Genomic DNA, 27,549 nt, shown 5'->3' on the forward strand with positions numbered 1-27,549 from the left:
GGGTCCTTTAAGGTCCTTTTAACTTTAAGGATTCTATGATCTAGCTGATACTATGATCAGAGCAGATGGCACTGCAATGCAGTCCACAGAAAAAAAAAGTCATGTCATTCTTGGCAATTAAACCTTTAAAAAAAAAATCCTCCTAAACCCAGGAGGTGAACTCCTCGGAAAAAGGTGAAATTTGACAAAGAAAATCTTTTTGCCATTATTTCTTAATCATGAGAATTGGCAACACTTCAGACATACTTCAAAACAGCAAATGCTTTAGATAATGACCTCTAGCAAAGTCCCCATTCCCTGAAAGCTTCCAAACTGTTGTAAGGCCAGAAGACCAGGGCTCACTCCAGTGCTCCTGCCCTCTTTCCCAGTCCAGCTGTTCTACAGTAATCCTTGCAAATCCCTAAACCACATTTCTTTTTTTCTTCCCAATCTCTCTTTCCCAGGCCACCACAGAACCCCCCAAAAAGAAACCGGATCCTGTCACTTCAGAGACGGTGGTGATCTGGGGGCTGCGCCTCTGGCAGGTGATTGGTATCTTTGCCATCTTTGTCCTGGCAGTCAGTAAGTTGTAATTCTCTGCCTTGCACCAACCACAGCTCCACCTCCAGTAGGATCTGTGCCTAACCCAATCCAAGAAGGACTACAGACCCGATGGCCACAGAAGCCTCAGGCTGAGGCTCTATGGTGCCTTCAGTGGCATAACTGGGTGTTTTCATTAAGTAGAAAAGAGGGGCAGATGGAGTCTTTGAGGGAACCACAGATTGGCCATGATGGCTCCATCCTATAACGCATTTATCCCAGCTGGTGGCATCCCAGAGCAGAATAGAGACGATGGGATTGCTCCATAGGTGGGACTGTGTCAGCTGCATTATCACATTCAGGCTCAGATGCATCTTACAGCCATAGCCTTGCCCTGCCACATTACTGGCAAAAGTCCTGCCCTGTCACACAACCCATACAGGCCATATATAGAATCATAGAATATCCCAAGTTGGAAGGGACCCATAAGGATCATAGAATACAACTCCGGGCTCCACACAGGAGGTCTGTGGGCACAAACAGATCATCAGGGTGCCTGGCTGTTATTCTGGGTGCCACAACTCCTCACTTGATTTTAGCAAGGCTTTCGGGACCCAAAAAAGTCCTTTGGGGATCCAGTCATCAAAATGCCACTGGCTCACAACCAGTGACTGCAATGGCTACAAGCACTCTGCTAGCACACTTTGAGGATCTGTTTGGCTACAGCTGATTCCCCTCTTGAATGTCTTCACCCAACTTCATTCCCTCACAATGCACCTTCTGGAAACATTATTTAAACTAGCTTCACTGTGCACTACAAATTACCATCATAAGCTTGCTTAAGAGAATATCACTTTGGACAAGGCTTTAACCATCAAAGATCAAAGGAAGGATCTTCTGCTCTCTTCTTGAGCTAACAGCATCACACAAAAATGGATCAATTGAATATAAGTTACACTCGACAGAACCGTTTCTGTTTCCCATCTTCCTGTTACTCTATAGGCATTTGTGAAGCATTTAACTAATTCTTTTAGCATCTTGCCAGGGAAGGACATGGTACTGGGCAACCTGCTCTAAGTAGCCCTGCTTGAACAAGGGTTTGGACTAGATGTCCTCCAGAGATCCCTTCCAAGCTCAACCATTCTGTGAAATGAAGTTACACTGCCTCATCTATAATTCCCTTGGATCTGCTTTAGGTCTGGATGAGCAGACCTCCAGAGCCTGTCCCTCATCCCTGAAGGTAAATCCCATCAGCTCAGATATTGCCTCAAGTCCTTACCCACTCCAGAGATGACATCACCTCCACAGCCACATGGGCTTAGGCACACCTAGATCTTCTGTTGTTGTCACAGCCTCCTCTTTGGCTGCTGTAGGCAGTCTGTTGCAGCCCTTTCCCAGTAGCCTTCCTATTATGGGGCTCAAACCAAAGGCAGTTTCAAAGCAACTAGAAGCATTTTCCTCTTTTGTTTTCCCTATCAGGGCAAGCACTACACCCTGCACTGAGAGTCTACGGGATAAGTACTTCTACAGGCTACCTGTTTTCAATCAGTGATGCTTATCCTAATTCATCACATGCCACAACACCCTTGGCAAACAAGCTCAAAAACCTCCACAGAGGAAAGTAAACATAGCCAAGTATTTAATCCTGGTGACTCCATGCACCAGGTGAAAGACATCCAAATTAACAGCAGGAAACTAAGAACACAAGTATACTTGTGGAAGGGTTTATTTTAGGTGGTTTTCTTTGGTTTAGGCACACCACACTGTAAGGGAATTTACACTCTTAGGTCTGATTTCTTTGTTGTTTGTTAGAAAATTGGCTTGTATATCCCAGGTTACTTAGGGTTACTAGAAACACCACACAAGTCAAATGGTGCACCTCCTACAGTAAAAAAAAAGCAACTAAGTTTTCACTATTATTCAAAAACCTCTGTAGAAAGAAGCAAACATCCATTATGTCCGACTACTGTGGATATGCATTACTAGAAAAGTGGGAAAGTATTTCCAAGGAAATTGCATGGTTTAGGCTTGCTGAGTCTCATAGCAATGAAAAGATTAAGTATGTGACCACACAGAAGGGATACGGTTCATGGTACTACTCCTCTATCTCAAGCTTTTTGCCTGAAGAATCCACTTCTCCCAATGAGCAGAGTAGGTTGAATAGAGCTGTGCCAGCTTAAGCTACGCATTCTGCCAACTGCATGAGGACAGCAATCATTAGATGAAGAAAACAACTGTTAATGTCTGTCTTCCAAAAAACAAACAACAACAACAAAAAAACAACCCAGGGCAGATTCAAATTTAACCACATTAAATTAGCTGAATCCCACAGTCAGTTCTCACCCATTTCTTGCACCTTGCTTCAGCAACATCTCCCTCTTCCTTTGCTTCATGATCCCCAAAGCAGTGGTGGTTCCCCAGTTTTACCAATAAAGTTTCAGCTCTCAAGAGCAGGCACAGGTTTTTGTATGATTGAGCTTGAGCGCTTCCTTGGTATTCGTCTGTAGGACTACAGAATAAACCTCTTTTCCAATAGAAGGAGAGCTGGAGAAGAGCTTTTCCTGGTCCCAGAAGCACCTTCCCATACAGAGCAGGAGAGCACAGTAATCTCATAGCACTGAGAACAAAAGAGCATCCATCCCAGGGCTTTTCAGCGCCTGGGCATGATCCCATTGGTTTACAGTCTCACCTCATTATCAGTGCTTTAAGGCATTAAGGGTGTGCCTACTTTGTCATTTGAGATGTATCTGAAGTTAATCTCCATACCAACCCCAATCTGAGTGGTCCTGGAGCACTCAGACTCAATTCCTTTTGGTTAAGGTGGAAAGAACACTCTAGAAAGATACAATCACTGACAAATACCACAAGAAGGATACCCACATCCTTGGGACCAGAGCAGATCTCCACAGCAGCAGCCCTGAAGCCCATCAGGTGAGTATGGCAGTACTCCATGCTCTCCAACCCCACAAATCTGCTCCTGCTGAGTTACAGGGCTTACACATAGCACTATGATCCAGTTGCTACTTCCAACTCTTGCTTTTAGCAACTTCCACAAGATGGCATCATCACATAAGAAAAGGCTGAAAAATGGCCAAACCCAAAACCTTTTACATTTCCTATATGTAATGAAAGGAAAAGGCACTTTCTTGTATATTGAACACACCACTGGAAAGAGCAAGGTCACTGAGATCTTCTAAATCATAATACGATTTCTGAGGGTGTTGTGAACCAGTTAGGATCCTTCCTAGCTCTATTGCTTGAGACCAGAAGAGCCAAAGTATTTGCATACCTGTTAGCAGGAGGCTTTCCTGCCTCTCCTGATAGCCAGCTTGCTCAGATGCTGCAGGAAACCACCTTCCAGCTCCTCTGGTCAGCCTAATCCCTTTCCATCTTTTCCCTTTACTTCTGTTCTGTGATAGGATACAAGTCACGAGAGAAAAACAACATGCAAACAAGAAGTATGAGTCTATAGCAGCCCATGGCAAAAAGTGTGAATTTGTGGCAGAAGCACAATGACATCCAGGTGATGCTGGAGGTATAACTCTCAAGGATAGAATCACTGAATCATTAAGGCTGGGAAAAGTCACTAAGATCATCAAATCCAACCATCAGCCCATTGCCGCCATGCCCACTAAAATGATGGATGCGTTGCTCAATCATTACATAATTCTTATTCATTTACTAAAATATCAGGAATGCTATGGTTTTTTTTTTGCTGCAACAAGTGAAGGCACATGAAAGCTTATTTTTAAATAAGCAAACACTACAGAAAAATCTGGAAGGATAGGAAGAAGTTAACAGTTAATATACAGAGCAGTCAACTCACTGCCGTTCTCTGCCCTCAAGATTTATGCCCTTGGTTAAAGGAAACCTTCCTCTTTGGATGTTTTAATCAGGAAGACCACTGTGTTCAGAAGTCTCCTGAGGGCGTGCCCTGAAATCCTTATCAGGGCTGCCTCATCACACCCAGCACAACTGAGTGCTGGTTGATAAGAATGGAGACAGTACTGTCAAACGAGGGCATCTAGCAAAGACAGCAGTGCACCTGGTCTGCTTCTCAGAGGGGCTTTGATAAGACAACAGTGCACAACTGAGATGGGATTCACTGCCAGGAGGACTTGATTTACTCAGGAGTATTGTCATCTAGCTGCTGTCTGGCTTTCCTTTTTTTTTTTCCTTTCCTTTGTGACAGGTGTAAATAGGGAACTGAGGCCCAATGCTATCTCTCTGATACAATGGGATTGAGTCAGAATCTCTTGCATAGTCTGTTTCATCCATGAAGATCAATGGCTGAGCACCACCAGGATTATCTTTTGCCAAACGGGGTGCTGTGATGGAGTAGATGGCCCTTATCTATCCCTAGGAGAGCCATCAGCCTGCCCAGTGTGTTCTCCATGGGCTCACTCTTTCCTTCTATAGGGCACAGTAACCACCAAAAACCACAAGCCTATAGACTTTATTTTCTTCACTGGATGTTACTTTGGTGTTAAGGCCCCAAATCAGCTGATCACCATGTTTATGTACAGTCCCAAGTGTGTTGGCACCAGCCCACCAGAGAGGACATGGGCTCCTCCTACAGAGTCCATCTTCATCTGTACCACGGTATTTGAGGAACCACAGGCAGGGAGAGGCTCTTTTATCATTCTTTTTTTTTTTTTTTTTTTTTTTGAATCTTTGTTCCATTGAATGACAAAAGTAAAGGAGAAGGTGGGATGGCCTGAGGGACTTTGGCAGGACATTCCCACATGGGGTGGGACAGCAGCAGGGCTGTCAATCCACCCCACTGCCACATTCCAGATTCGTGGAATCACAGTCTCTTGAGCCTTGCACTCAGCTGCAGCATTCTAGATTCATGCCTTGTGCTCAGTTCAAGACCAGGTTGGTTTTGGATTGCACAAATTTATCATGCCAAGGAGCTGCTGAGCTACGCTGGCACTGCACATGAGACCACTTTGTGCCCATGAGTAGGAGGATCTTAATTAATTGATATTATTCAGTGCTGCTGGTTTAGTAGTGCCAGAACAGCTCTTCTACCATGGAAACAGGTTTGATCACTACACATACAATGGTTCAGGTTGGAAAGAAACTCAACGATCAGCCTGCCATGTGGTAAGAACATCCCAATTAAAATCCACAGCAGGTCTGCCGTTACTAGGAAATAAGTCTAACCTGGACTCAGAGTGACAAAGTAGTGGGCTAAACCAGAAGCTGATTGCAGAAGTTGGAGGTTCAGTTCCCATATGTTTTCCCCCACCTTTGTGTCCTACCAGAGGTGCTATCTATCCCATTCTCACCTATGCCAGTCAAATGTTAACAGATTGCCCTAACCATGACTCAATTCTACTCTAACATGTAGACTTAAAAAGCTGGTCTGCCATCAGGGGCATTGATGGGAGTGCAAAATGCAAAGCTTTTCTTACCTGGATGTCTTTGCCCTGAACCTGCCAATGGTTCAAGAGGAATATAAAATAGTGTAAGAGCACAAGGCAGGCTCACATAGAAGGAACATGTCCCCAGTAATGAAGTATTATTTAACAAGCATCAACAAAGCTGTTAAACATCTTGAATGCAATTAACAGAACACAGTTTAATTTGAAGCATTAGAGGTTTTATTTACCTGCTTGCTCTGGGTGTTGAAGTACAAATGCCAGGCAAAAGATTTACACCATTAAATAACTATTACTTTTTGGATAGCAAAACTGTCCAGATGTTTCCTTTAATGTGCAGAATTTTCATCACGGCATAGACAATTTAGTATGGCTCAGGTATGCTTCAGATGGTGCTTTTTTAGCCATTTATCTACAAATGCTTCTCCTCTAGCAGCACAGGGTATGAGAAACACTCATCGAGGTGCTATGGTGGAGGTGGATGCAGAGACAGTACTGTCCCTACTACAGAAAACTACATGGGGCAGAAATGGCTCTTACATGGGACAACGGTTTGACATCCTTATTACCCTCAGCCCAAGTTGTCACATGGAAAACTTGTGTATGAAACATTTCCTTTTGTTTTAGAGCTGTAGTGCATGTGTGCCTACAAAGTAGCCCAAGTCCCAAACTTTATGATGCTGTAGTATGCGCAGCTCAAGCCAAACACAAAAAGGGAGTGCTTAAGAGGAATTCAGTCTCCTATAAAGGAAAGGCCACTTTTTATATACTCCAATGGCTAAGAAGTAGATATTCTGTCTTGATGATAAATCACAGAATCACAGAATTGTAGGGACCTGCAAGGGACCTACAATTGAGACCTACAATTGAGTCCTATACTGTTCTTGTTTTATGCAATAATGTTAATTTAATCTTCTGTTGTTGTGCACATTGATATGTACTTGTGTACTTTTAGTCACAAATCAGGACTGAAAGAGGCTGTACTGCTGCAATGCACAGTGCACAAGGTGAGATCTGCACCATCCAAGTATCACTTGTGTATGCTTTATGGAGCTGAAAGTCAAAGGTTGATTTGCTTCTTCCCGGGCAAACTCCATTTACCACTTGATTAGCCCTTCAAATCCTGATGTATTATCACTATTGTTATTTCAACAGGCCATCACAATTCTAATTCCCATTTGCTCTTCATGGGAGTTTCATGCCTGAAGTTTCATGCCTGAAGCCCCCACTGGGCATTTTCTCTACCCAAGGGAGAGGCACAAGCCAGTATCTCATGAAAAATCACATGAGCACCAGCCTTAACATCAATAAAGATATTGTAGATTCCCAGAGTAAGGCAAATAACAACGCACATCCCTGGTTCTCAGCTGATGTAACAGAAAAGAGATAACAGCTGCATGTTTCCTGCAATTAATCACTGTGTCCGTAAGACTACATGATGTTGGATATTATGAAAAACTGCTGCTCCAAAAGAGTGGTAATGCATTGGCACAGCCTGCCCAGGGTGGTGGTGGAGTCACCATCCCTGGAGGGGTTTGAGAACCATGGAGATGTGGCACTGAGGGACGTGGTCAGTGGGCATGGTGGGGGTTGGACTTGGTGATCTTAGAGGTCTTTTCCAATCTTAATGATTCTACAAGACCTGGCAGTAGACAAATCTGCAAGCAGAGATTAGATACCATTCTCTTTTTTATCTGTCCAAGTCACAGGATTGGATGTGAGTACTGAGACCCTGGGTTTTGTTGCTACCTCTAGTTTGGCAGAAAAGACAAGCCCAGCTTATTGACTATGTTTTGAATAAATGCTTGAAAAGAGGTATTTTGCCTTAATAGACAAAAGAATCATCCTTAGACCTTGCCTCACTTAGCTGCAGTGTTGGCTGCTCCTTGAATGGTGGCGATGGGGAGGATTCAGTCCATGTTTCACTTCTGCAGTGGTAAATCCCAACCCTGCTCCAGATCTTCAAGATGGGGTGGTAGGGAAACCATTAGAGAAAGATCAACCTTACCCTTGGGAACTATTATGTCAAGGACCTCAAAAAAGATACAGAAACTATAAGCAATCAGCAGCTCTATCTAATTAGGGCTTTTGTTATTTAACAGCTCAGATTGACAACCAAAACATCTAATGGGAATTTAACTACTAGGATTCATCTCACCTATCAAGAGACATTTTCAAAGTAGGTATCTAGAGCAACCAGATGAGAGAACAAGTGTTTTAGATGTCTACAGAAAGATGAGATGGCCTTCATAGTCATCTGCTCTGGGTACTCTGAGTACCCTGCTTGGATCTACAGGGATGTTCCATGGAGTTCCTGGTGACAAGTAGCTTGTGTCCAACTCACATTCCTTTGACAGAGCAAAATTTTGCAAGGAAGCACTCATTCTGGTGAAATGCTCAACCCTAACCCATATTTTTTCACCCAGGATCTCAAAATAAATACAAACCAGCTGCCGTTAAAGCTGTCATCCTTGCCAATATATCTCAGGAAAAGAAGTGGAAGGAGCTATGCAGGGAGTAAGGAATTAATACAGACAGAAGTCCATGAACAGCATATACATCTTATCTACAGAACAAATAGGCTCCAGTGACTGGATAATAATTAGTAAAATTTTATAATTATTACAAGAGCAATACAAAAAAGTTCAGGGTGTTACTGCAGTAAAGAGTTACCTGAATGCATGAGCAGTAGTCAGCAAGAGGCAGGAAGGTGTTTGCACCTCTGACTGCTGTCCTGGAAAGGTCCATGCACCTCTGTAATGCTGAAAAAACAAGAGAGTGCAAGGAAGAAAAAAGCCAAACCTCTCACCTGGAGAAGGATCTTCTAACAGGAGCTTCTCCAAGCACTCAGATGAGCTCAGATCAAGAGGCTACTTGCAACACTGAAGGAGTTCAGAAGGAATAAAGGCATTAGAAGACTATTTTAGTCTCCTGGATAAAGCAAGAGCAGAGTCCGGAAATTAAACGGAGGTCAATTCAAATGAGAATTAGTGAAATAAAAGTGGCAGGGAAGCTGACTAGGCATTGCCACACTCTCCAACTTTAACAGCTCTCCCCAGAGGAAAGTGGGATTCAGTCCAACATGCATTATTGCACTCAGGCAGTAATTAAACATAATAACTTGCTACATACAGAGAGGTCAGCCGATGTGATCTAATAGTGCAGACAGGCCCTCATTTCCAGACACCAGGAAAGCATTGCGTGCAGAGGTGCAGTTAAGCCTGATGGCTGAGGAAACGTTGGAGCAGCCCCAGCCCCTCTCAGCAATGCTGTCAGCATCTCCTCAGGGTGTTTTGCAGAGCTGGACATGATTTTCTTGGAGTTATGTTGATACAACTATTGAGTCTGAAGTCTAGATCTCCTCGTTCATTGACTCCTAGCTTTGCTAACTAATTAATTCATACGTTAATTGCAGTATAAGGGTTTCCTTGAAAGAACTGCCGTGGGGTAGAATACAGGGCTAAGGGGATCTGGAGAGAACATAGAATCATAGAATGGCCTGGGTTGAAAAGGACCACAATGTTCATCTAGTTTCAACCCCCCTGCTATGTGCGGGCCAGGCCAGGCTTCCCAGAGCCATATCTAGCCTGGCCTTGAATGCACCCAGGGATGGGACATCTATCATCCTAGCTCCAAACTGGACTTGAACAGCTTTACCATCCCCTCTTCCCTTAAAACATCATCTCAATCAGATAGTGAGCAGCTCTCCGGCATACTCAAAAGCATTTAAATAAGAGTGCTGCAGTTAGCTTGCCATTGAATACATCTGCATTAATTGCTTGCATTATTAACAATGGAGTGGCTGCCTCATTAACTAAAAGTAGCACAGGCTACTATCTAAACGTTAATTAAATGCCTCAGTGGCAGACTATATCTTTTCAGCTTCAAAGGGAACAAACCTACTGTGTGTTGCAGCCAATTTCCATCCAATTTATGAGATTGTTCCGGTCTCAGTCATAGCTCTGCTCAGATAGCAGACCAGAGTGTTTCTGGAGAAGATATTTATTTTTCCTAACTCCTAAGAGAATTGAGTTGGTTTTATGTTTATTATTTTTTTTTCCTTTCAAGTTTACTTCTCAGCTAAATTAGAAGTGTTGCTGTTGATGTGCTAAATTCCATTAAGAAAGGAAAGAGACCATGAATACAGAACCTTGGCCACGTGGATATTTGGTTTAAGCCAGAATAGCTCCCTTCAGCCCTTTGTGTATACTCTTAGCTTGCTTCAGTTAAGAAACAAAACATTTTAATTCAAGCCAATGGAAGTGAAGGCAATCATTATTTTACCAGGGGCACCTAATTGTTTATGGTGCAAATTAGGTATTTGCTCGGTGCTTCAGATGATGTTTTCAGGTGATTTCAGTTGTTTGAAGCCACTTCTCAGCTCCTCCAGCCTAAATAGATAAGGACATTAGGAAGACATTGACTACTGTCAAGTTTAATGGAAATATGGCAAAAAATCGAGAAAGGTTCGAGTCTCAGAGTTCCTCATTATTAGGAGCTGCACTCAATGATCCTTATGGGTCCCTTCCAGCCTGGGATAGTCTATGATTTCCCCAGTCAGTTTTTTAGTATTTGCTGAAGAAAGAAAATATATCAATAACGTCTCCTTTGCGTCAGCGTCTCCTTTGCCATCACAGCTCACAAAAAGTCGACTTTAAAATATCCATTTCATAAAGGACTACAAAATACACATTTCCTTCTTGAAAAGCTAAATTTTGCATGACCAAGCTGACAAAAGCAATGAAAATTGTTTGGTGCACTGTCAGCTGGAATCATCACAGTGGAAAGAAAACACGGTGTGCAGGATCGGAACAGACTTCCTAATTCAGAACATTGTTGTTGCTTCAAAAACAGATGGCTGAAGTCAACCAATGAATGTCAGGTAACTGAAAAGGAGGAAAACAAAAACAAAAGATGGAAAAACCATTTTTAGAAGATGAAAAGCAAAGCAACCCAGAGCTTGTTGCTAGAAAAGAGAAAGCTCGTGTTTTAAATTTGCATTGAATGGAGGATGGTGATTAGCACAGAACCACCTATTGTTAATAAAGAGACCCATAGAGACCTTATAGAGAGACCCATAGAGACTCACAAAGAGACCCCATAAAGAGACCCTAGAGACCCTGCATCTGCACTGGTCCGCTGTTTTATCTATACTCCTCTTTATTCTGCATCTGTACTCACCTTCTGCTCTTCCTTCTTCCCTGTATCTTCACTGCTCTTTCATCTGCATCTTCAATGGAGAGGATTGAAAATGAACCCACTATGTTTTGCAGCACAGTTTTTCTCTTCTTTATGAGGGTGGATAGTGATAGGACAAGGGAGAATGGTTTTAAACTAAGAAAGAGGAAGTTTAGGTTAGATATTAGGAGGAAGTTTGTCACTCAGAGGGTGGTGACGCACTGAACAGGTTGCCCAAGGAGGCTGTGGATGCCCCATCCCTGGAGGCATTCAAGGCCAGGCTGGATGTGGCTCTGGGCAGCCTGGTCTGGTGGTTGGCGACCCTTCACATAGCAGGAGGGTTGAAACTGGGTGATCATTGTGGTCCTTTTCAACCCAGGCCATTCTGTGATTCTATAATTCTTTTGTCTCATGTAGTTTGACAGTGGAGAAACCATGAGTAATGTCACTGCTTCAAACTTTATACTGGACACTCAGTACCTTCCCTGTACCTTTATACTTGATATCCTTCTGGACCTTCCCTGGTGCTAATACATCTCAAGCAGATTGCTTTGAGCTCATTGAAGCATCAGACAGATGTTAAGACAGTAATTGACTTAGGGTGCATTTCCGAAGGCTTCTCAGACTTCTTGAAATGTTGAAATGAAAACTGAAATCCTGGAAAAGGAGAGCCACGGCATGAAAGAGTGAGGCTTCATATTGTTTCATACCAACATTAATAAAGCAAGGGATTAACAAACATTCAAGGCTTCAAGTCAGTATTCTGCTTGGCAGAAGAACAGCATAACAACGTATTCTCAATCACATCCAACCTTAATGAGTCCCACAGTTGCCTCATCTTATGGACTCAGATTCAAGAGTGATCAAGTAATCACTATTTGTGATTGGGTTATCACTATTCAACTGAGTTGCAATTAAGATTTCTGCACCCATCCTTATCTCAAACAAAATCTTTAAGCTACTTTCATTGCATACCTTACCCTAGTGCAGGTTTTACGTGGTGTTTTATATGGTAATTTGTCTACTCTGAGAGCATGAGCCCATGAGTTAATGGGCTCAGCTGATGCCATGACATATACTGAGCTTTTGTAAGAGGATTACTTTGATGTTCCCATGGAAGAGAGTGCAATCCAATTCTTGATGTTATCTTATGGGAATGGATATTTTTAAACAGCAATCCTCATTATAAACAATCCTCACATGATAGTAAGGTGGCTCCAAACTTCTGATATGGGATGACAATTTCACTCTTTCATTCCAAAGGATGAGTTTCACCTCTTCTGAAGGGATAATTTGTATGCCTCAGTGTAAATCTCTGTTTACACTGTCTGGCCTCTGGCTCTTGCTTCAGGCAATCACAGCTCTCAGAGGTCGGTGGTCAACACCGAGCTCTGTTTGTATTTAACACAAGAAATGAAGGTGCACAGGATGATTTATCAGATCTACCTTAAATATATTTCTTAATACAAGATCAATCATCTTGTAAAGATATTTATTTGCCTCCATCAGTAAACAAGGCAGTTTAAAGCAACTGAGACCCTGATTTCCACCTTTATCTCTGGGACAAGCCAACCAGGACAGGTGAATTGCAGTGTCTTCTGTCCAATCTGGATGGAAAAGCAAAGAAATTCAACAGGCAATAATTTCCCATTAACAATGAAATGATCATTCATCGAATCATAGAATCACTGAGGTTGAAAAAGACCTCTAAGGTCACAAAGTCCAACCCCAACCCTTCCCATCCCCACCATGCCTACTGACCATGTCCCTCAGTGCCACATCTCCATGGTTATTGAACACCTCCAGGGATGGTGATGCCACCACCTCCCTGGGCAGCTGTGCCACTGCATCACCACTCTTTTGGAGAATAAATTTCTCCAAATATTCAACCTGAACCTCCCCTGGCACAACTTGAGTCCACTGCCTCTTGCCCTGTTGCTGTTACATGGGAAAAGAGGCCAGTCCCCACTTCACCACAATCTCCCTTCAGGCAGTTGTAGAGAGCAATGAGGTCTTCCATAAACCTCCTCCTCTCCAGACTGAACAACCCCAGCTCCCTCAGCTGCTCCCCATCACACCTGTGCTCCAGACCCCTCACAGCTCCACTGCCCTTCTCCAGGGCCTCAGTGTCTTCTTGCCCAACAGCAAACAGAGCACTGATGTGCGGCTTCACCAGTTCCAGTACAGAGGGACAGTCACCTCCTGCTCCTGCTGGCTGCACTATCACTGACACAAGTCAGGATGCTGCTGGCCTTCTTAGCCACCTGGGCACACTGCTGGCTCATATTGAGCCAGCTGTCAGCCAACACCCCCAGAGTGTTCCTGGCATCAGTCTCAGTGTCTTAAAGCTCTGTACCGAAATCTCATTCACTTGCCTATTGTTGTAAAAGATAATGTCATTCAGTTCAACACTTATTCCTCTGCATGTCCTTGAGCATCACACTGAACTTAACTTGCAAGGGAGATGAAGATGCGAAATAGCATTCTGTTATTTTCCCATGACCCTCTGGCTCCAGTGGCTGTTTATGAATCATTTCACACTCCAAGACAATAAAATTCCCTAATACCTCAGTACAGAACCTCAGTCAGAAAGTTAAACAGAGAGCCCAGCTCATGATTGCTGTGGAGCAACAACCACCTTTGTCCTTAGTAATTTAGAACAAGTGGATCTTTGAGAAATACAACAACCCCTCCTCCTTCCCCCAGAGCTAAGCCAACTGCTGGGATAGCAGCAGGCTTCTTGACTTTCAAAGGCATTCACCCATCCCTCTGTGCTTTACTTGAAAGCTGACAATCTCAGCGTTCATCAGTCCCCAGGAAATGTGGTGCTAGTTTTCTTGAGTGTTAGGAGAAGATTTCCCAGCTCAGCTGAAATCCAGAATGCCTTTAGGAGAACAATGGATTCCTATTTAAAAGCTGGTAGAGAAAAAGCACACGCCCCACTCCCCTCAATAAATTGCTTCCCTGCTTTCTGTCACTGCTCAAATGCATGCCTATGCCTGGCTTGTCTTTGCCCAGCTGCTGGGTGCTTTTTGTCTGCCAGCACGAGGAAGGCTGTGCCACCCACTGTTTGCAGTGTGGCTGGGCTCTCCAGCCACGTGCATGGGGAAACAGCCCTGAAAACCAGCGCAGACCCATCCGTGTGCCTTCCCCATGTGCTCACATTACCCACCTGCAGGCTGCCAACGTTGTGCTGCCAGCAACACCTTATGGGTACCTTGCTCTCCCGTGAGACTGATGGCTCTGATGCTCTCAGCTTGCTGCTGACCCTCATGGAAGACCAGGGATAAAAGCATCTTGATTGCTTCCCCAATTGCAGGTTGTTACAATGTCATTTTGTTCTCGACAATTCACTGGAGCACCAGACATCTCACCCTGTTGTGGTGTTTAGATGGCCCTGAATGTGATCCCAGTACAGAGCCTGCACAGCAAACTACTTAAAAGGGAAAGCTATTTTTGGCAGCAAAAAGGGGTAGGGGACCTGCTGCGCTGTGCTTGGTAGCTTCATACCAGTCTCAACTAAAGCACTAAGAAAGGTGTTTTTCTGCTTTCCTTTTCTCTTCTGTTACACGAAGACATTGTGCAGATTTTATTCCTGGTTAACATGATCCTCTGCTTAGGAGAGGCTGGACTGGCACAGGGGCAAACTTTTAGGATAGAAATTGACACAAAAAACAGATGATCTACATGATGGTGTTGTGCAGACTCTGCACACGGATTTTACCCCTGGTGAGTGAGAAAATCTCACACTTGGAACCAAACAGAACCAATTATTTTTGTCTTTTCCTTGAATTAGTCCCAAACGTCTGATCCTTTGCTCGTGACAGAAATAGAAAGCCAGAAAAGGTGACTAGGCTGATGAAATATGTAGAAAGTTGGATGCCTGCTATTTTCTCATAGAGTTGATGCAGCACAAGAGAACTCCAGTTAAGGTAAGAGGCAGAGCATATAAAACTAACCATACAACATCTTTCTACTCACAAGGTTCTGTCTCTCAGCAGAATTTGTTTCTACAGGGCATACAAATAAGTTTAAGCATTTAAATAGCTTGAATGGGTGAATTCATATTGACATTCCTTTTGTAAAGGTGCCCAGGAAAGAGCAACTCAAAAGATCATGTTGCCCATGAGGTCTCGTGCTTCTTTACGTGGAGCAAAGCTATTATGGGCCAAATAATTGCATGATTACTAGTTTCAAAGCCTCATAACCTTTTTCCCTAAAGATCTGCTTTGTTGTTTTCAGAGGTTATACATGGAATAAATGACTTTATCAAGCTAATGAAGTCCTAGTCTAGGCAACAGAGCTATTTCATTTTAACGAATTGCCCAAATCATGGTTACATTTGCAGATGGAAATTCTGAAATAATGTATAGATTTGAGAATGAATGAAAAATATATCTTTCTAGAAGAAGAAGAATCAGCTGCATCCTTAAGTCATCTGAAGAAGCCAAGCTCATGGAAGGAAGCATGATGGCATAGTAAGAACACGATTTAGGATTCAATTCTTGACCTGCCCCAAATGAATTTGGATGAAAGTCAATAAAGGCGTAGATTGAGCTCTTGTTCTGAATCTATTTTGAAGGGTTTAAAGCATTCCTGTCTTCACAGCTTTCTTCATCTGGAGATCCATAGCCCAGAGATCTACCTGCCACAAAAACAGATGGCTAAGACGTGGTGTCAGAAGTTTCCAGTGTTAGCATGTTGTTGAAAGATGACAGTACATCTTAATTGCCACCTCCATTTTCCAAAGAGATAAAGATTTTAAGGTGTTGATGTTATATCCTTCCACATTTTGAAAAGTAGTCTGATGCATACTGATACATACTCAGAGGGTTGTGGGGCACTGGCACTGCTGCCCAGAGAAGTGTGGATGCCCCATCCCTGGTGGTGCTCAAGACCGGGTTGGATGGGACCCTGAGCAGCCTGAGCTGGTGGGGACAACCAGCACACAGCAGAGGTTGGAACTGGGTAATCTCTAAGGCCCCTTCCAACTCAAGCCACTCTATGATTCTGTGAAATCTACAGTGTGAAAATAAAACTAATGCTCAGAAACTGTGCTGGCATATATGGCTGAAAGCAGCGTTTCACATTAGCTTAGGAGGACATGCTCGGTTCTTTACCATAATTCAGCTGAAGAGTATGAGTTCTTTATTTTCAAATAACCAACTTGCTTCAAACTGTGTGACTCTGTTCCTCAGATGGATACTTCCATTGATGTAAATGGCTCCAGGTTCTCACTTAAAGAAACCAGTGCTAAACAGAGATCTGCTCATCTAAGATGAATGCTCTTGCTCCTCTTTCTCCTTTCCTAGTTATTACCCTGTGCTGTATCTTCAAGTGCCGTATTCCCCGGACAAAGAAAGAGATTGAGGCACGATATGCTCAACGGCAAGCAGCCAAGACATATGCAGACAAACTGGAGACTGTGCCACCACTCAATGAGCTGACAGAGATCCCTGGAGGTACTTTGCATGCCATCAGCTACACTTAAGACCTGTCTCTTCTTTTGGGGTTGTTTTCTGTATGCATGAATGGAAAGGGTTAGGTCCTCCCTACATATAAGTCAATGTGGCTCCTTGAGCTCAACCATGAAGATATTGCCGTGGTTTGGTAAGTCTCTTCTGTTCACGTGAGCTATTCTAAACCTGCAGCATATGTGGCAGCAGATACAATCAGTCAGATGAAGGGGACAGTTTCTCCAGTAGTATAAGTCAGGGTTATTCCTTTGCACTTCATGTTTAAAAATTCCAAAGAATCTGATTCCTTTTAAGGGACAATTTCTGGGTTGGAGGTATGTGTCAGTAGGAAGAAAAAATGTTACTAAAACTTCACACTGCCCAGAAATGGTTTGCCCCATTTGGATGGCCAAGAGTATTTCTGTCACTGGTCTCTGCTTCTCTCACTCTCCTTTCCTGATTCTGTACCCTAGGCTCTACTGAAACTCTCCCAACTCTCTCTGGTCATGTCCAGTCCAGACCTCTCAGCTCCCTGCCTGTGCTGAAAGAAGAAGATGAAATGGCCCTACAAGGAAATTAGGGGACTGCCTTCCTGTCTGTCTGTCTGTCTATGGCTTCTCTTTTCCATGGCTTCCTATGAGACGCATCATGTCTTGGACTCTCTGCTTCTCAGTTCCCTTTCTGCATTTCACCTCTGTTTTCACAGAAACTTTTAATGAAAATCTTTATTTTTTTGTTCTGTTTGCTGTGTCTCTGCAAGCCTTGTCGTCTGTAGCTTCGTAGAAACTTCTCGTTTCTTTAACTCACAGCATTGTGTTTTAATTAATGAAAATGATGAAAGAGGTAGAGAACATCATTGTGTGAATTTAGTCCTACACCAGCAAAATACAGAAACGTGCTTAATAGTAAGCACTTACACATACCTCAGTGTTTCCAAAGTGTTCAGTCACCTGACTGTGCCAACACCATAAACTGAAGATGGTCTCTGGACTGCTCTCTGGAGCTGAACACAGTTGGCACAAACAAACCCTTGCCCATGCTGTTAAATTAAAGTACGTCAAAAGCAAAAGCCACCCCAAGGTCTAGTTAACACTCATGTGTATATATATATATAAGAAAGCACACATGGAAGTACTTAATATTGTATTCTTTGACTTCCTGGCCAAAATACCAAATGCTGATTTTGTAAGGGTCCTAAGATTCCAGAGAAAATGAAGGCTAATGCATATAGATAGAACAAAGCCAAACTCATTCATCTGCTACATCCTCTTTCTGCCTAGCTATTGATTCTAGAAAACCTATAAGTTCAGAGTTAAAATATCCCAAAGAGACAGAGAGGGCTTTTGGGCAGCAGAATGAGAGTTTCACTGCATACTTTTGGATCTCCTATAAGCAGCCCTCTCAACAAACCACGTAGTGTACATTTAGTTGGATCATGGTAAACTACTGCATCATGAATAAATCACCATAAGAAAGCAATTTATTAGAAGTTACCTGCACCATACAGCCTTTATCCCATGAAATGTCTGAGTGGTTGACCACAGTTTGACCTTGTGAGGATCCCAGAGTCCTGGCATGGTGCAGGGTAGGAATCAAGTGGATAACGTGTTGGTGAGAGGCTGCTGAGGTCTGGTTATGGCTCCTGAATACATCTGCTCTGAACCTCTTGGTCTTCTGTGGGCAGATATAAATACGCCCTGAAGGAGTTGGGTTTGATTTGATTCCTTTCACGGTAGAGGAGGTGCTAAAGTGAAAGAGGTAGACTGTGCCTTAAAAATGCCCGCATGCTTTCAGTCTGAGAGACACAAATGGACTGACTCATCTGTCGATGCTGAAATGGTAGACGCAAAAGCCATGTGTAATCAAACCCACTAGTCTGGCCTCCTTCTGAGATCAGTGTGAATCGTGACCTCAGAAGGTTTTCATTTCATGATTTAGGCATTACAATGGAACGTATGCAAACCTTCAGGCTTCATCTCTGTGCTATTATTATTTTTATTCCTGTCTGTACAGAGTGTTATGGACTCCAAGTGTTGCTCCATTGGCATTTGGCAGCCCACCTTTATTTATGTGGTCATGAAATATAATGTATTTGTTCACTGACTATATATATACTTTCACTGTGACAGCTCCCAGTAGACCCAGTCGAGGCCAAAGAGACAACCTGAATGATTTTAATTACTGAATGGCCATTAAATGCTGTAAAGCTTTCTGTAATTGTCAAATGCTATTAATCATGAATATATTACAATGGTTAAATACTCTCATTTCTTGGCATCATTTTACTCTGTGATGGATTTTATAGCTGCCAAATTTCTCTCTATGCACTTTTCTGAGTGTTGTACGTGGCAAGCCCTTTATATGGACATAAAAGAAAACAGACTTTAGGTTTCAGTGTATAAAATGTTTGAAACAATTTATTTTGCCCTGTCTCACAGTCTGTGGGAAGGGTACAAGCAGAACTGGGCCCCTACTGTGAGTTAAGATGCACTGTCTGGGTCCATGGCTTGGGAAATCTTCAGGTTTTCTGGTTCAGAGCAGCTCCGCTGACATTTTGGGGAGTTTATCTGGTTCCTAACACATTTCTCTGGGAAGCAGACATTTTTGGCTTTGTTGGCTTTGGTTGGTTGGTTGGTCAGTCTTGTGGTTTTCTTGTTTGTTTGTTTGTTGGTTGGTTTTTTTGTCTCTCCTTTTTTTCATATGAGATGTCTGGATTTCCCCCTTGGTTGTAAGAAAAAGTCTGCACTGTTCCACTTTCATCTGTATGTACATATGAATTACCAGTCCCCAAGGTCAAAGGATAATATTTTATATCAGTGTGCAGTCAGAAATAATACTTTTGGTAAACATAAATGCAGGTTTTATTCATCCTTATTTTACACTGCCGTCACCTGGAAATGACTCTACAGATATCCATAGCAGGGAGGTCTGGGGCTGCTTGGCTCCACGCAGGGATTGAGACATCTCACCGAAGGTTCAGCCTTTACCAAATTACCTCCTGATGTAGTTCACTGCCACGTTTCCTTGGCATCTTATCCTAAGTGTCAGCTGAATAAAGCTAAACAGTGACCAGTAATCCTCCTGGTCATGGCCAGGTCATTCTGACATCTTGGCTAAGCTTGATAATTAAGTTGTGTTAACGTGGTTGTTTATTTACACATCTGAGTCCTACAAGGGGGCTTTTCAGGAAAGGAGATAATGGGAAATTTAACACATTTTCACCTGTTTTTTTGTTTTTTGTTTTTTGTTTTTCTCAAAACTATATACCTTGCTGGTCATGAGCAAAGGAAAAATTGATCTGTGTTTAAGCACTGTATTGCAGCTTGAAAGGAGAGTTCAGTGCATCAAGTTCTGAGCTCAGAAATACTTTTGAGAAAATTGACTACTTCTATTAGAAGTAAAAATAAAAAAAACTATACTCTTTGACAGGATAATTTGTCTGCAGACCCAGTGTTACGTATAAGTCTTCTTATTCCTAAGTAAAGACATTTCATAAGTAAAGGTATTATCAGCATCCTACAGCTGTTATGGAGTGTGTGTTAAAGCGCACCAAAACAGAGCTAGCTCTGCATGAGAGCTAAATGTGTCCATGGTATGTTTTTGCCATTAATTACAGTGGTGCAAGTAAGAAACCAGTCCCATGATGCCAAATCTGGACAGGACATAAGAAGATCCTACTTTCTAGCCCTGTGCTGAGCCTGTCATCTTCTCCTTGACTGTCTCTGAGAGCAGAGAACCCCAGCAGTGTTTCCACTACCCACTCTCAGCTACAGAATTCATACCCCACACAGAAATCCGACCAACAAAGCAAAGCAAAAATACAATCAAACAAGCAAAGCAAAACAAAACAAAATAATAATTAAAAAAAAGCAAAAAGCAAAATCCAAACCAATCAAAGAAACAAAAAGAAATGAAAAACAGGTCACAGTTGTATTGAATTACATCAGAGAGGTTTCTATTCCTTTGCTTGGAGGGAGACTGCTCTGCATTGAATGCCTTTATTGGGAAATGCTTATGGACTGTCGTTCTGAAGTGCACTGACCAGTTCTGACCAATGGGAGTTATTTCCTCCAACAAAGCCACAACTCTGCTCTTGAAATTATCAGTATCAGGCAAGGAAAGCTGCTAGCCAGTGAGGAAAACAGCTGTAGGGACAAAGCAGTAGTGTTTTTCTTTTGTCCGGGGTTTGCCAATGGGGAACAAAAGTTTTACCCTCTTCCCATCTGCTGTCACTCCAATTTAACTAGCTTTTTATTTTCTTTTTCCATCCTCGCGTACAGCTCAGGTAGCAGAAGAGAAAAAGGAAGAAGTTCCCACTGTCTCTGGAAAAGTGGACAAGGCTCAGGGTAAGAAAGATGCATCCAAAGGCTCCAAGAAGAAGGATGGTGAGAAGGACCAGAAAGAAGGATCCAAGAAAGAAGGGAAGGATGCCAAGAAAAAAGATGGAGAAAAAGGAGAAAAGGGAGAAAAGGGAGAAAAAGGCAGTAATGACAAGAAACAAGGTGGTGGAAAGAAAGGTGAAAAAGAAGGTGAAGCAGCAAAATCAGGAGGAAGCTCCAAAGCTAATGGCAAAGCTGGTGGGAATGCCAAAGCTCCAGCGAAGAAGAAGTGACCCTGCTGAAAGACTGCTGGCAGTATTTCGGGCAGGGCAGTGCTGTATTTTTGTGGATGGAGCACCGGGAGCAGATAGCACCCGCTGTCTCCAGGTACTCAGGCTGTTGAGTGCCAGTAGATGTACGGATTGATTCTGTTTTGAAGACCACATTGCTATTTTTTTTTTTGTCCACCAAAGGAAAATCTGACAATTTGGCTGGACAGTGGCCTGCAAAAATATGCACTGTAGGTACTATGTGATAATAACTGGGACTAAACTACAGTCTGCAGCAAGAAACTGCTGTGTGGATAAGCATGGAAACAGACGGAGATGTGCATTCCTTAAACTAATAGGAGGACATTGGGAGTTTGTTTAAATTTATTCTTCATGAAGACTTAGAGGCTTTTGATGAACATAACTAACGCTCACATCCTCCTGCACGGAGTTTGCACATTTTAGGCATTAATGCAATTCTCAATGCTAAAACCCAAAGATTGGAGTTTTCTGAGTCACAGCGTATGCGGTTCCTGAGAGTTGACTTGGACACGTGGGAGAAAGCTTTCCTTCCTATTTCTCAGAAGGTGTATCCACCTTTTTCTCTTTTCTGATGAAAGGCACATCAATCAAACTGCAGGAAGATGTGCAAAGGATAAAAAGGCGGACTGTGTGAGCAGGAGCTGCCCCTAGTTTGTTATCTCTTCCAAGGAGGCTGCAGATGTCGAGAGCCCTCTGAGATAAAGGAGATGTGAAAGCCCAGCACGTTGCTGCAGAACTCAGGATCTCCAGGGTGTGTTCGTATCTTCTCTCTTCCTGAGCAGATTTGAAGCCACGGATTTTGCTACACTTCCACATTTCTCTCACCTCCCGGAGAATTTTCTGGAGTTCTTGTAAGAGCAGTGGATTTTCTCCTTGTGTGTTTTGTAAATATCCCAACAACTTATGCCTCAAGATTAACAGCCGTGATAGCATGGAGTATTCAGGCTCACAAATATAACACATTCACACGAATGAGAGTTTGCAACCTACCTTGATGATTAAATCTCTCTCCACTGTCTCTGCTGGGCACACCGTCTGTCATTATATAGAGCAGCGTAATTTTGTCTGCACCGTAGGGCAAGGAGGGAACCAAATGGGTCTCTGTGATCCCTGTGGGTCCCCTCCAACTTGGGATATTCTATGATTCTACCATCTCCAGAAGGTTATAAGTCTCAAGCCCCGGTGAGTTAGGTTTATATGAATCCATCTATTTTCTATCCGTTCTGTGGTTTCAACACACAGAGAGCTGATCTATCCCTGCAAAGACGTTTCTCATTTGTCCCATCTTACCTTTCTCTTTTCTCCTTTTCAGCCCATCCCATTCTGAATGCAAAACAAAGGGCATTATTTTCTATTGTATTAATGAGGTAATCAGCTCATGAAACGCCTCAAAACCACTACAGCTAGTGAAGGGATCGTGTAGGATTTACAAAATCATAGAACATCCCAAGTTGCATGGGACCCATAGGGATCATCGAGTCCAACTCACAGACTTGAGTAACATGGATATGAAAGATGTTCACAACCACATAAATATTTGGTAGTAGAGTGAATGGTGTCAATTCACTGGCTCCAGGGATAATCTAGCATTCTATACAGAAAGCAGTTCTAATTCTATGTGCAAACAAGTGTTTGGAGCCCTAAATATCCATCCACTACCATGTAACCCATGATGAGTATAAATAGAATCATAGAATTATAGAGTCATTAAGGCTGGAAAAAACTACTAAGATCAAGTCCAACCCCAACCCACCCCCACCATGCCCACTGACCACATCTCCACTGTTCTGAGACACCTCCAAGGATGGTGACTCCACCTCCTCCCTGGACAGGTGTGCCACTGCATCACTGCTCTTTAGGAGACTATATTATTCCTAATATCCTATCTGAACTTCCCCTGGCACAACTTAAAGCCATTACCTCTTGTCCTGTCACTATTACCTTGTAGAAAGGCCTGACCCCCACCTTGCTACACCTTCCTTTCAGGTCACTGTAGGGAGTGATAAGGTCTCCCCCGAGCCTCCTCTTCTCCCGACCAAACAATCCCAGCTCCCTCAGCTGCTCCCCATAAGATTTGTATTCCAGACCCTTCATGAGTAAAAAGCCAGGCAGAACAGCTTCCTCCTTAGCCTGAGAGGTCTCCGTTGCACAGGCTTATGGCACAGGACAATTACCAAACTGTGGGTAGGATCAGGAAAAAGGACTTTTATCCACCACTGGAGCAAATGGGAATATAAGAGTCATATAGACAGCTGGGGAGGAAGCAGTTAGGGAGAATAATTAAAAAAAGAAATACTTACTTTCAGGCCATTCTCATTGCCTGTGTGCACAGAGGTCAGTCCCTGGGAACTGCACAGCTGAGCTTACTGTGTATTTTGGGGTCTAAGTGGATGCCTATATCTTACAGACTCCAGTTCACAGGTATAAGCCTCTGTAGAATGGGATCCAGATGTGATCAGGGCAAGAAGGCCCACTTCCCTGTCCTGTAGCTTTGAGAAGGACCAGCCCAGGCTCACCTGGATGAGTACATCACCTTGTCTCCTATTTGTCACAGTGTGTGGGTAGAATGAAGAGAATGCATTACAGTGAGTTGCAGACATTCAGAAAAACGTCTCACCTAACAAAGCTTGTCATAATAGATGAAGTAACCATGGAAGGAACTAAATGTATAGGTATGGCCCAAAAATGATGTGCATTTTCTCCAAGCCTGTATTACAGTGGTGAGTATATTATTGAGATGAGTATTACTGAGAAGTGTATTACACATCTCAGTGAGTGTAAAGTAACATTGCTGGAATTGAGTACATTGACTAAAATAAGTGAGATGAGAATGACTTTTCACACCACCAGATGGAGAAATTGCACTGGAAAAAAATACATCCACAGCTTCTGAAGCTTTGCAAAATGATTCATTAATGACAAAATTGGAGATACACTAATTTCTCTGGAAACATAAGTGTGACAACAAATCCAAAAGCAGGATTTAAGACTCAAGGCTCATACACCCAGGTATTAATGATCATATCTCTGCTTTCATTATGTGGTGTGTGCATGACATGGGTGGTAAGAAGGAATCAAACAGATAATGCAGTCAGGATGAGAAGGACTCACAGGATCTCCTGCTCTCCACTAGAGGGGACTTTGTTCTTCCTCTATAATATCTGAGACAACTTTAAAGGCAGTTTGTGCTGGATGGTTTTTGTCTTATTTGTGGTGTTAAACTGAGCCTGGCTTTTGTTACGTCTCTTCTTTGATCTAAAGAAGACTTCCACAGCATCACTTTGTCTACCTGAGCCATCTTCTTTTTTCCAGTGTTATTCTTCCTTTTCTTAATGGATGTGACAGTTGGCCTAAAATCCCACCAATGATATAAGAGTCATCAGGAAAGCAGTTATCGCCTTCGGGGGATGAAGGTTGAGCTGGACTGTCCCCAGAAGGCTGCAATAAGGATCATGAGTGGATGAGCAAGTCAACAGGAGAGGGCTGGGAAGCTGGAGTTTTGAATTTCATCCTGGTTTATTTCAGAAAGAAAACGCCCATGGATAAACTGCAGGCATTATTATTATTGTTGTTGTTATTTCCCTCAACTCCCTCCACTGTTTTCACTTTTGATGTTACTGATGAAAAGCATTGTAAAAAATGAGCATAGACTTGTTGCCAGGAGATTGTACAACCACAGTACATCCATTGCTAGCCAGTTGCATGATAGCCTTTCAACACACAGCTTTCTCTGAAAGATGGAACCCCCTGGAGTTATTAAAACATCCCCAGAGACTCCCAAAGAAAAATAATATTCTTTTTGTTCTCTTTTTGTGTACTTTCTTACACAGTGTGACTCTGAACCAACTCTGGTTTCATACAGCAGGTGTAAGTATTAGAGAGGGCTCTGCCCTCTTTGTGCCCATCTCCCTTTTGAGATGGATCAAGGAAGAAATCTGGATCAGCAATGCCACCCTGATCACTTCATTAGACCCACGAAGAACAAATGAGGCCTTCCCTGGCACTGGGAGATTCCTTCTTCCACCAAGTGACGTGGAGTCCCAAACCTAACACAAAACTCTTTCTCCTTCCAGTGGCCAAAATGAAGAAACAAGTGAACAAATGGATCAACCCCCAAATACTTCCAGGACTGGAGATGGAACATTTCACCTGTAGGTCATGGTTGATCTTTATGTTATGGGGATGATTGGCCTTTTTTTTGTTTGTCTTTTTTTGTGATATTTTTTTTTTTTTGGTAGGCTTAAAGAAAAAATGTTCATTTTCAGAAATAAAGAGTTTCCAAAAGCTCTTCTTTCCCTATTTTTATTTCTTTTGATTTTGAAGGGTCAGGAATTTGGGCACATTGAGCATGTACCTGCATACTCAGTAACGAAACACCCTCTTGAAGCATAACTCCATACCCACTAAGGAGGTTAAGAGGTGCACTGTACAAAAACGAGGAGAACACGAGCTCCCTACTAATTCTAATTTCACATGGCACTCTGTTTCTCACTACTCTCATTTCCATACAAAAAGCCATAACATAATTACGGTCCTAAACTTTTCTGGCTGAAGAAAATACATCTTTTGCTGACGTACTGAGCCCCTCATGCAGACTGAGAAGTGTCAAGCAGGGTAACTGGAACACAAAAGACAGTCTGCTTAATGTCACAAGCAAAATCTGGGACAATGGGTAGGACTTGACCACTGATCTTATAAAACAGGGTTTTGTGCATGTTTCATTCTTAAGACACTCCAGGGACTTGACCTATCATAATAGTAGTAAAGCCTCCCTGAACTTTGCTGTCTTCTCTTACCACAAAACCGCATATCAAAACAAAAACAAAAGGGTGATCATGGGATACAATAGAATTGCTCCTATTTAAGCCATGATAGAAATGCATGTTCACTTTCAAAATCTGCTGTTGAGAAACTGAAGAGGTGATACACTGCCCTGGAGGAAGTAATTTTGCTTCAAAGAGAGTGAAGGGAAACAAGGGGTGTCAGGCACCTTTGGCTAACCTGACACTGGAATGATGCTGGATTTTGGTGGCCTTTGGACAGACAGCCTATCTTATGATCCTCTGTAACACTTCCTACATTCCTCTGTAACATATCCTACTTGCTGCCTGGGATCTGAAAGGGTAGATAATAGCAGGACAAGGGGAAGTGGTTTTAAGTTGAAGGAGGGAAGATTTAGGTTGCATATCTGGGGAAAGTTCTTTACTATGAGAGCAGTGAGATGCTGGAACAGGCTGCCCAGAGAGGCTGTGGATGCCCCATCCCTGGAGGTGTTCATGGTCAGGTTGGATGGGGCCCTGGGCAGCCTGGTCTGGTATTAAATGTGGAGGTTGGTGGCCCTGCGTGTGGCAGGAGGGTTGGAGCTTCATGTTCCTTGGGGTCCCTTCCAACCCAAGCCATTCTATGAGAAAGCATTTTTACCTCTTAAAGATCTTTCCATCCCCTTGCATGCAAAATCCTACCTGTGGCTGACCAAGTGAGCTCTGAGCTGTCTCTCCCTCAACGTAAAGAGGGATGGTTTTGAAGCAGACCTTCTGAAAGCAGAAAGCCATCTCTGCTTTGCAGTAAGGGTCTGTCCTTTGCCGTTTGACCCTGCTACAGAATGAAGCGCTGTTCTCCCTCCATCAAAGCCTCAATCTCCTTGGTTCCAGGCACATCTCTTTCTTTGGTCAAAGACAGAAAGAAGCTGGTGGGGGGCTTTCTCCATAAGCAGTGCATTCAGAATACCAATTTAATGAGTTTATTTTACAGGCCTTCAAATATTCCCTGGCTCCGTGCTATCACGCAGTGGTGTATCTTACTGATGCCAATGCTTCCATATGGGGATTATGATTTTTTAAAATTCATTTTAAACATCCCTGGAGACTTTATTAAGACTTCCTGTAAGACAACAGGGAGTCTAATACATAGGGAAAGAAACAGGAACTTCAATTTTCACCAGAACAGGGGCTTGATTTTATAAATGAAACATACTCCTCTCTCCCCCACCCTGTCCCCATTCCATTTCCCCTTCCCCAGCTCATAAAACAGACCCTAGGATCAATGCCCCATGTGTATAGAAATAGAGACTAAGACTAATCGTTTACTTTCTATGGCTTTCTGTCCATGTGGCTGAGCCAGGAGAGGGACAGAACCACTGTGGAGGGCATAAGTCCCGTCCTGGTTGGAACGTGCTGTCAAGAGCAAGTGGTTGGGACAGCAGATAGATGGACAAGGAAGGGGGGATGCTCACTGAGGGTCACTTCTGCTGGACATTACTGGTTATTAATGGAAGAGCTTAACACATATTTCCCCTGTCTGTTTTCTGACTTAGAGGCAGTGAGAACTGGTCCAAGCCCATACACTGAGTGGTGGCATGTAGCTGAGAGGATGGGTACCA

The 27,549-nt window shown here is 43.0% G+C and overlaps 2 protein-coding genes across 2 annotated transcripts in view; one reads left to right on the plus strand and one right to left on the minus strand.

The window, feature by feature from the left end:
- ALS2L (ALS2 C-terminal like) overlaps nucleotides 1–1,831 on the minus strand; it is a 57,606-nt gene extending 55,775 nt beyond the window's left edge. The window contains exon 1 of the mRNA XM_040695458.1: nucleotides 1,799–1,831. Within this exon, the coding sequence (XP_040551392.1) occupies nucleotides 1,799–1,816 (18 nt within the window). The 5' untranslated portion in view covers nucleotides 1,817–1,831. The remainder of the gene's footprint in view (nucleotides 1–1,798) is intronic.
- TMIE (transmembrane inner ear) overlaps nucleotides 1–25,470 on the plus strand; it is a 34,096-nt gene extending 8,626 nt beyond the window's left edge. Inside the window, exons 2-4 of the mRNA XM_015281133.4 lie at nucleotides 444–561; nucleotides 16,397–16,546; nucleotides 20,821–25,470. Coding sequence (XP_015136619.2) covers nucleotides 444–561; nucleotides 16,397–16,546; nucleotides 20,821–21,152 — 600 coding nt within the window. The 3' untranslated portion in view covers nucleotides 21,153–25,470. The remainder of the gene's footprint in view (nucleotides 1–443; nucleotides 562–16,396; nucleotides 16,547–20,820) is intronic.
- The last annotated feature ends 2,079 nt before the right edge of the window (nucleotides 25,471–27,549 follow it).

This window comes from Gallus gallus, chromosome 2 (assembly GCF_016699485.2).
Source record: "Gallus gallus isolate bGalGal1 chromosome 2, bGalGal1.mat.broiler.GRCg7b, whole genome shotgun sequence".
Classification (NCBI taxonomy): domain Eukaryota; kingdom Metazoa; phylum Chordata; class Aves; order Galliformes; family Phasianidae; genus Gallus; species Gallus gallus.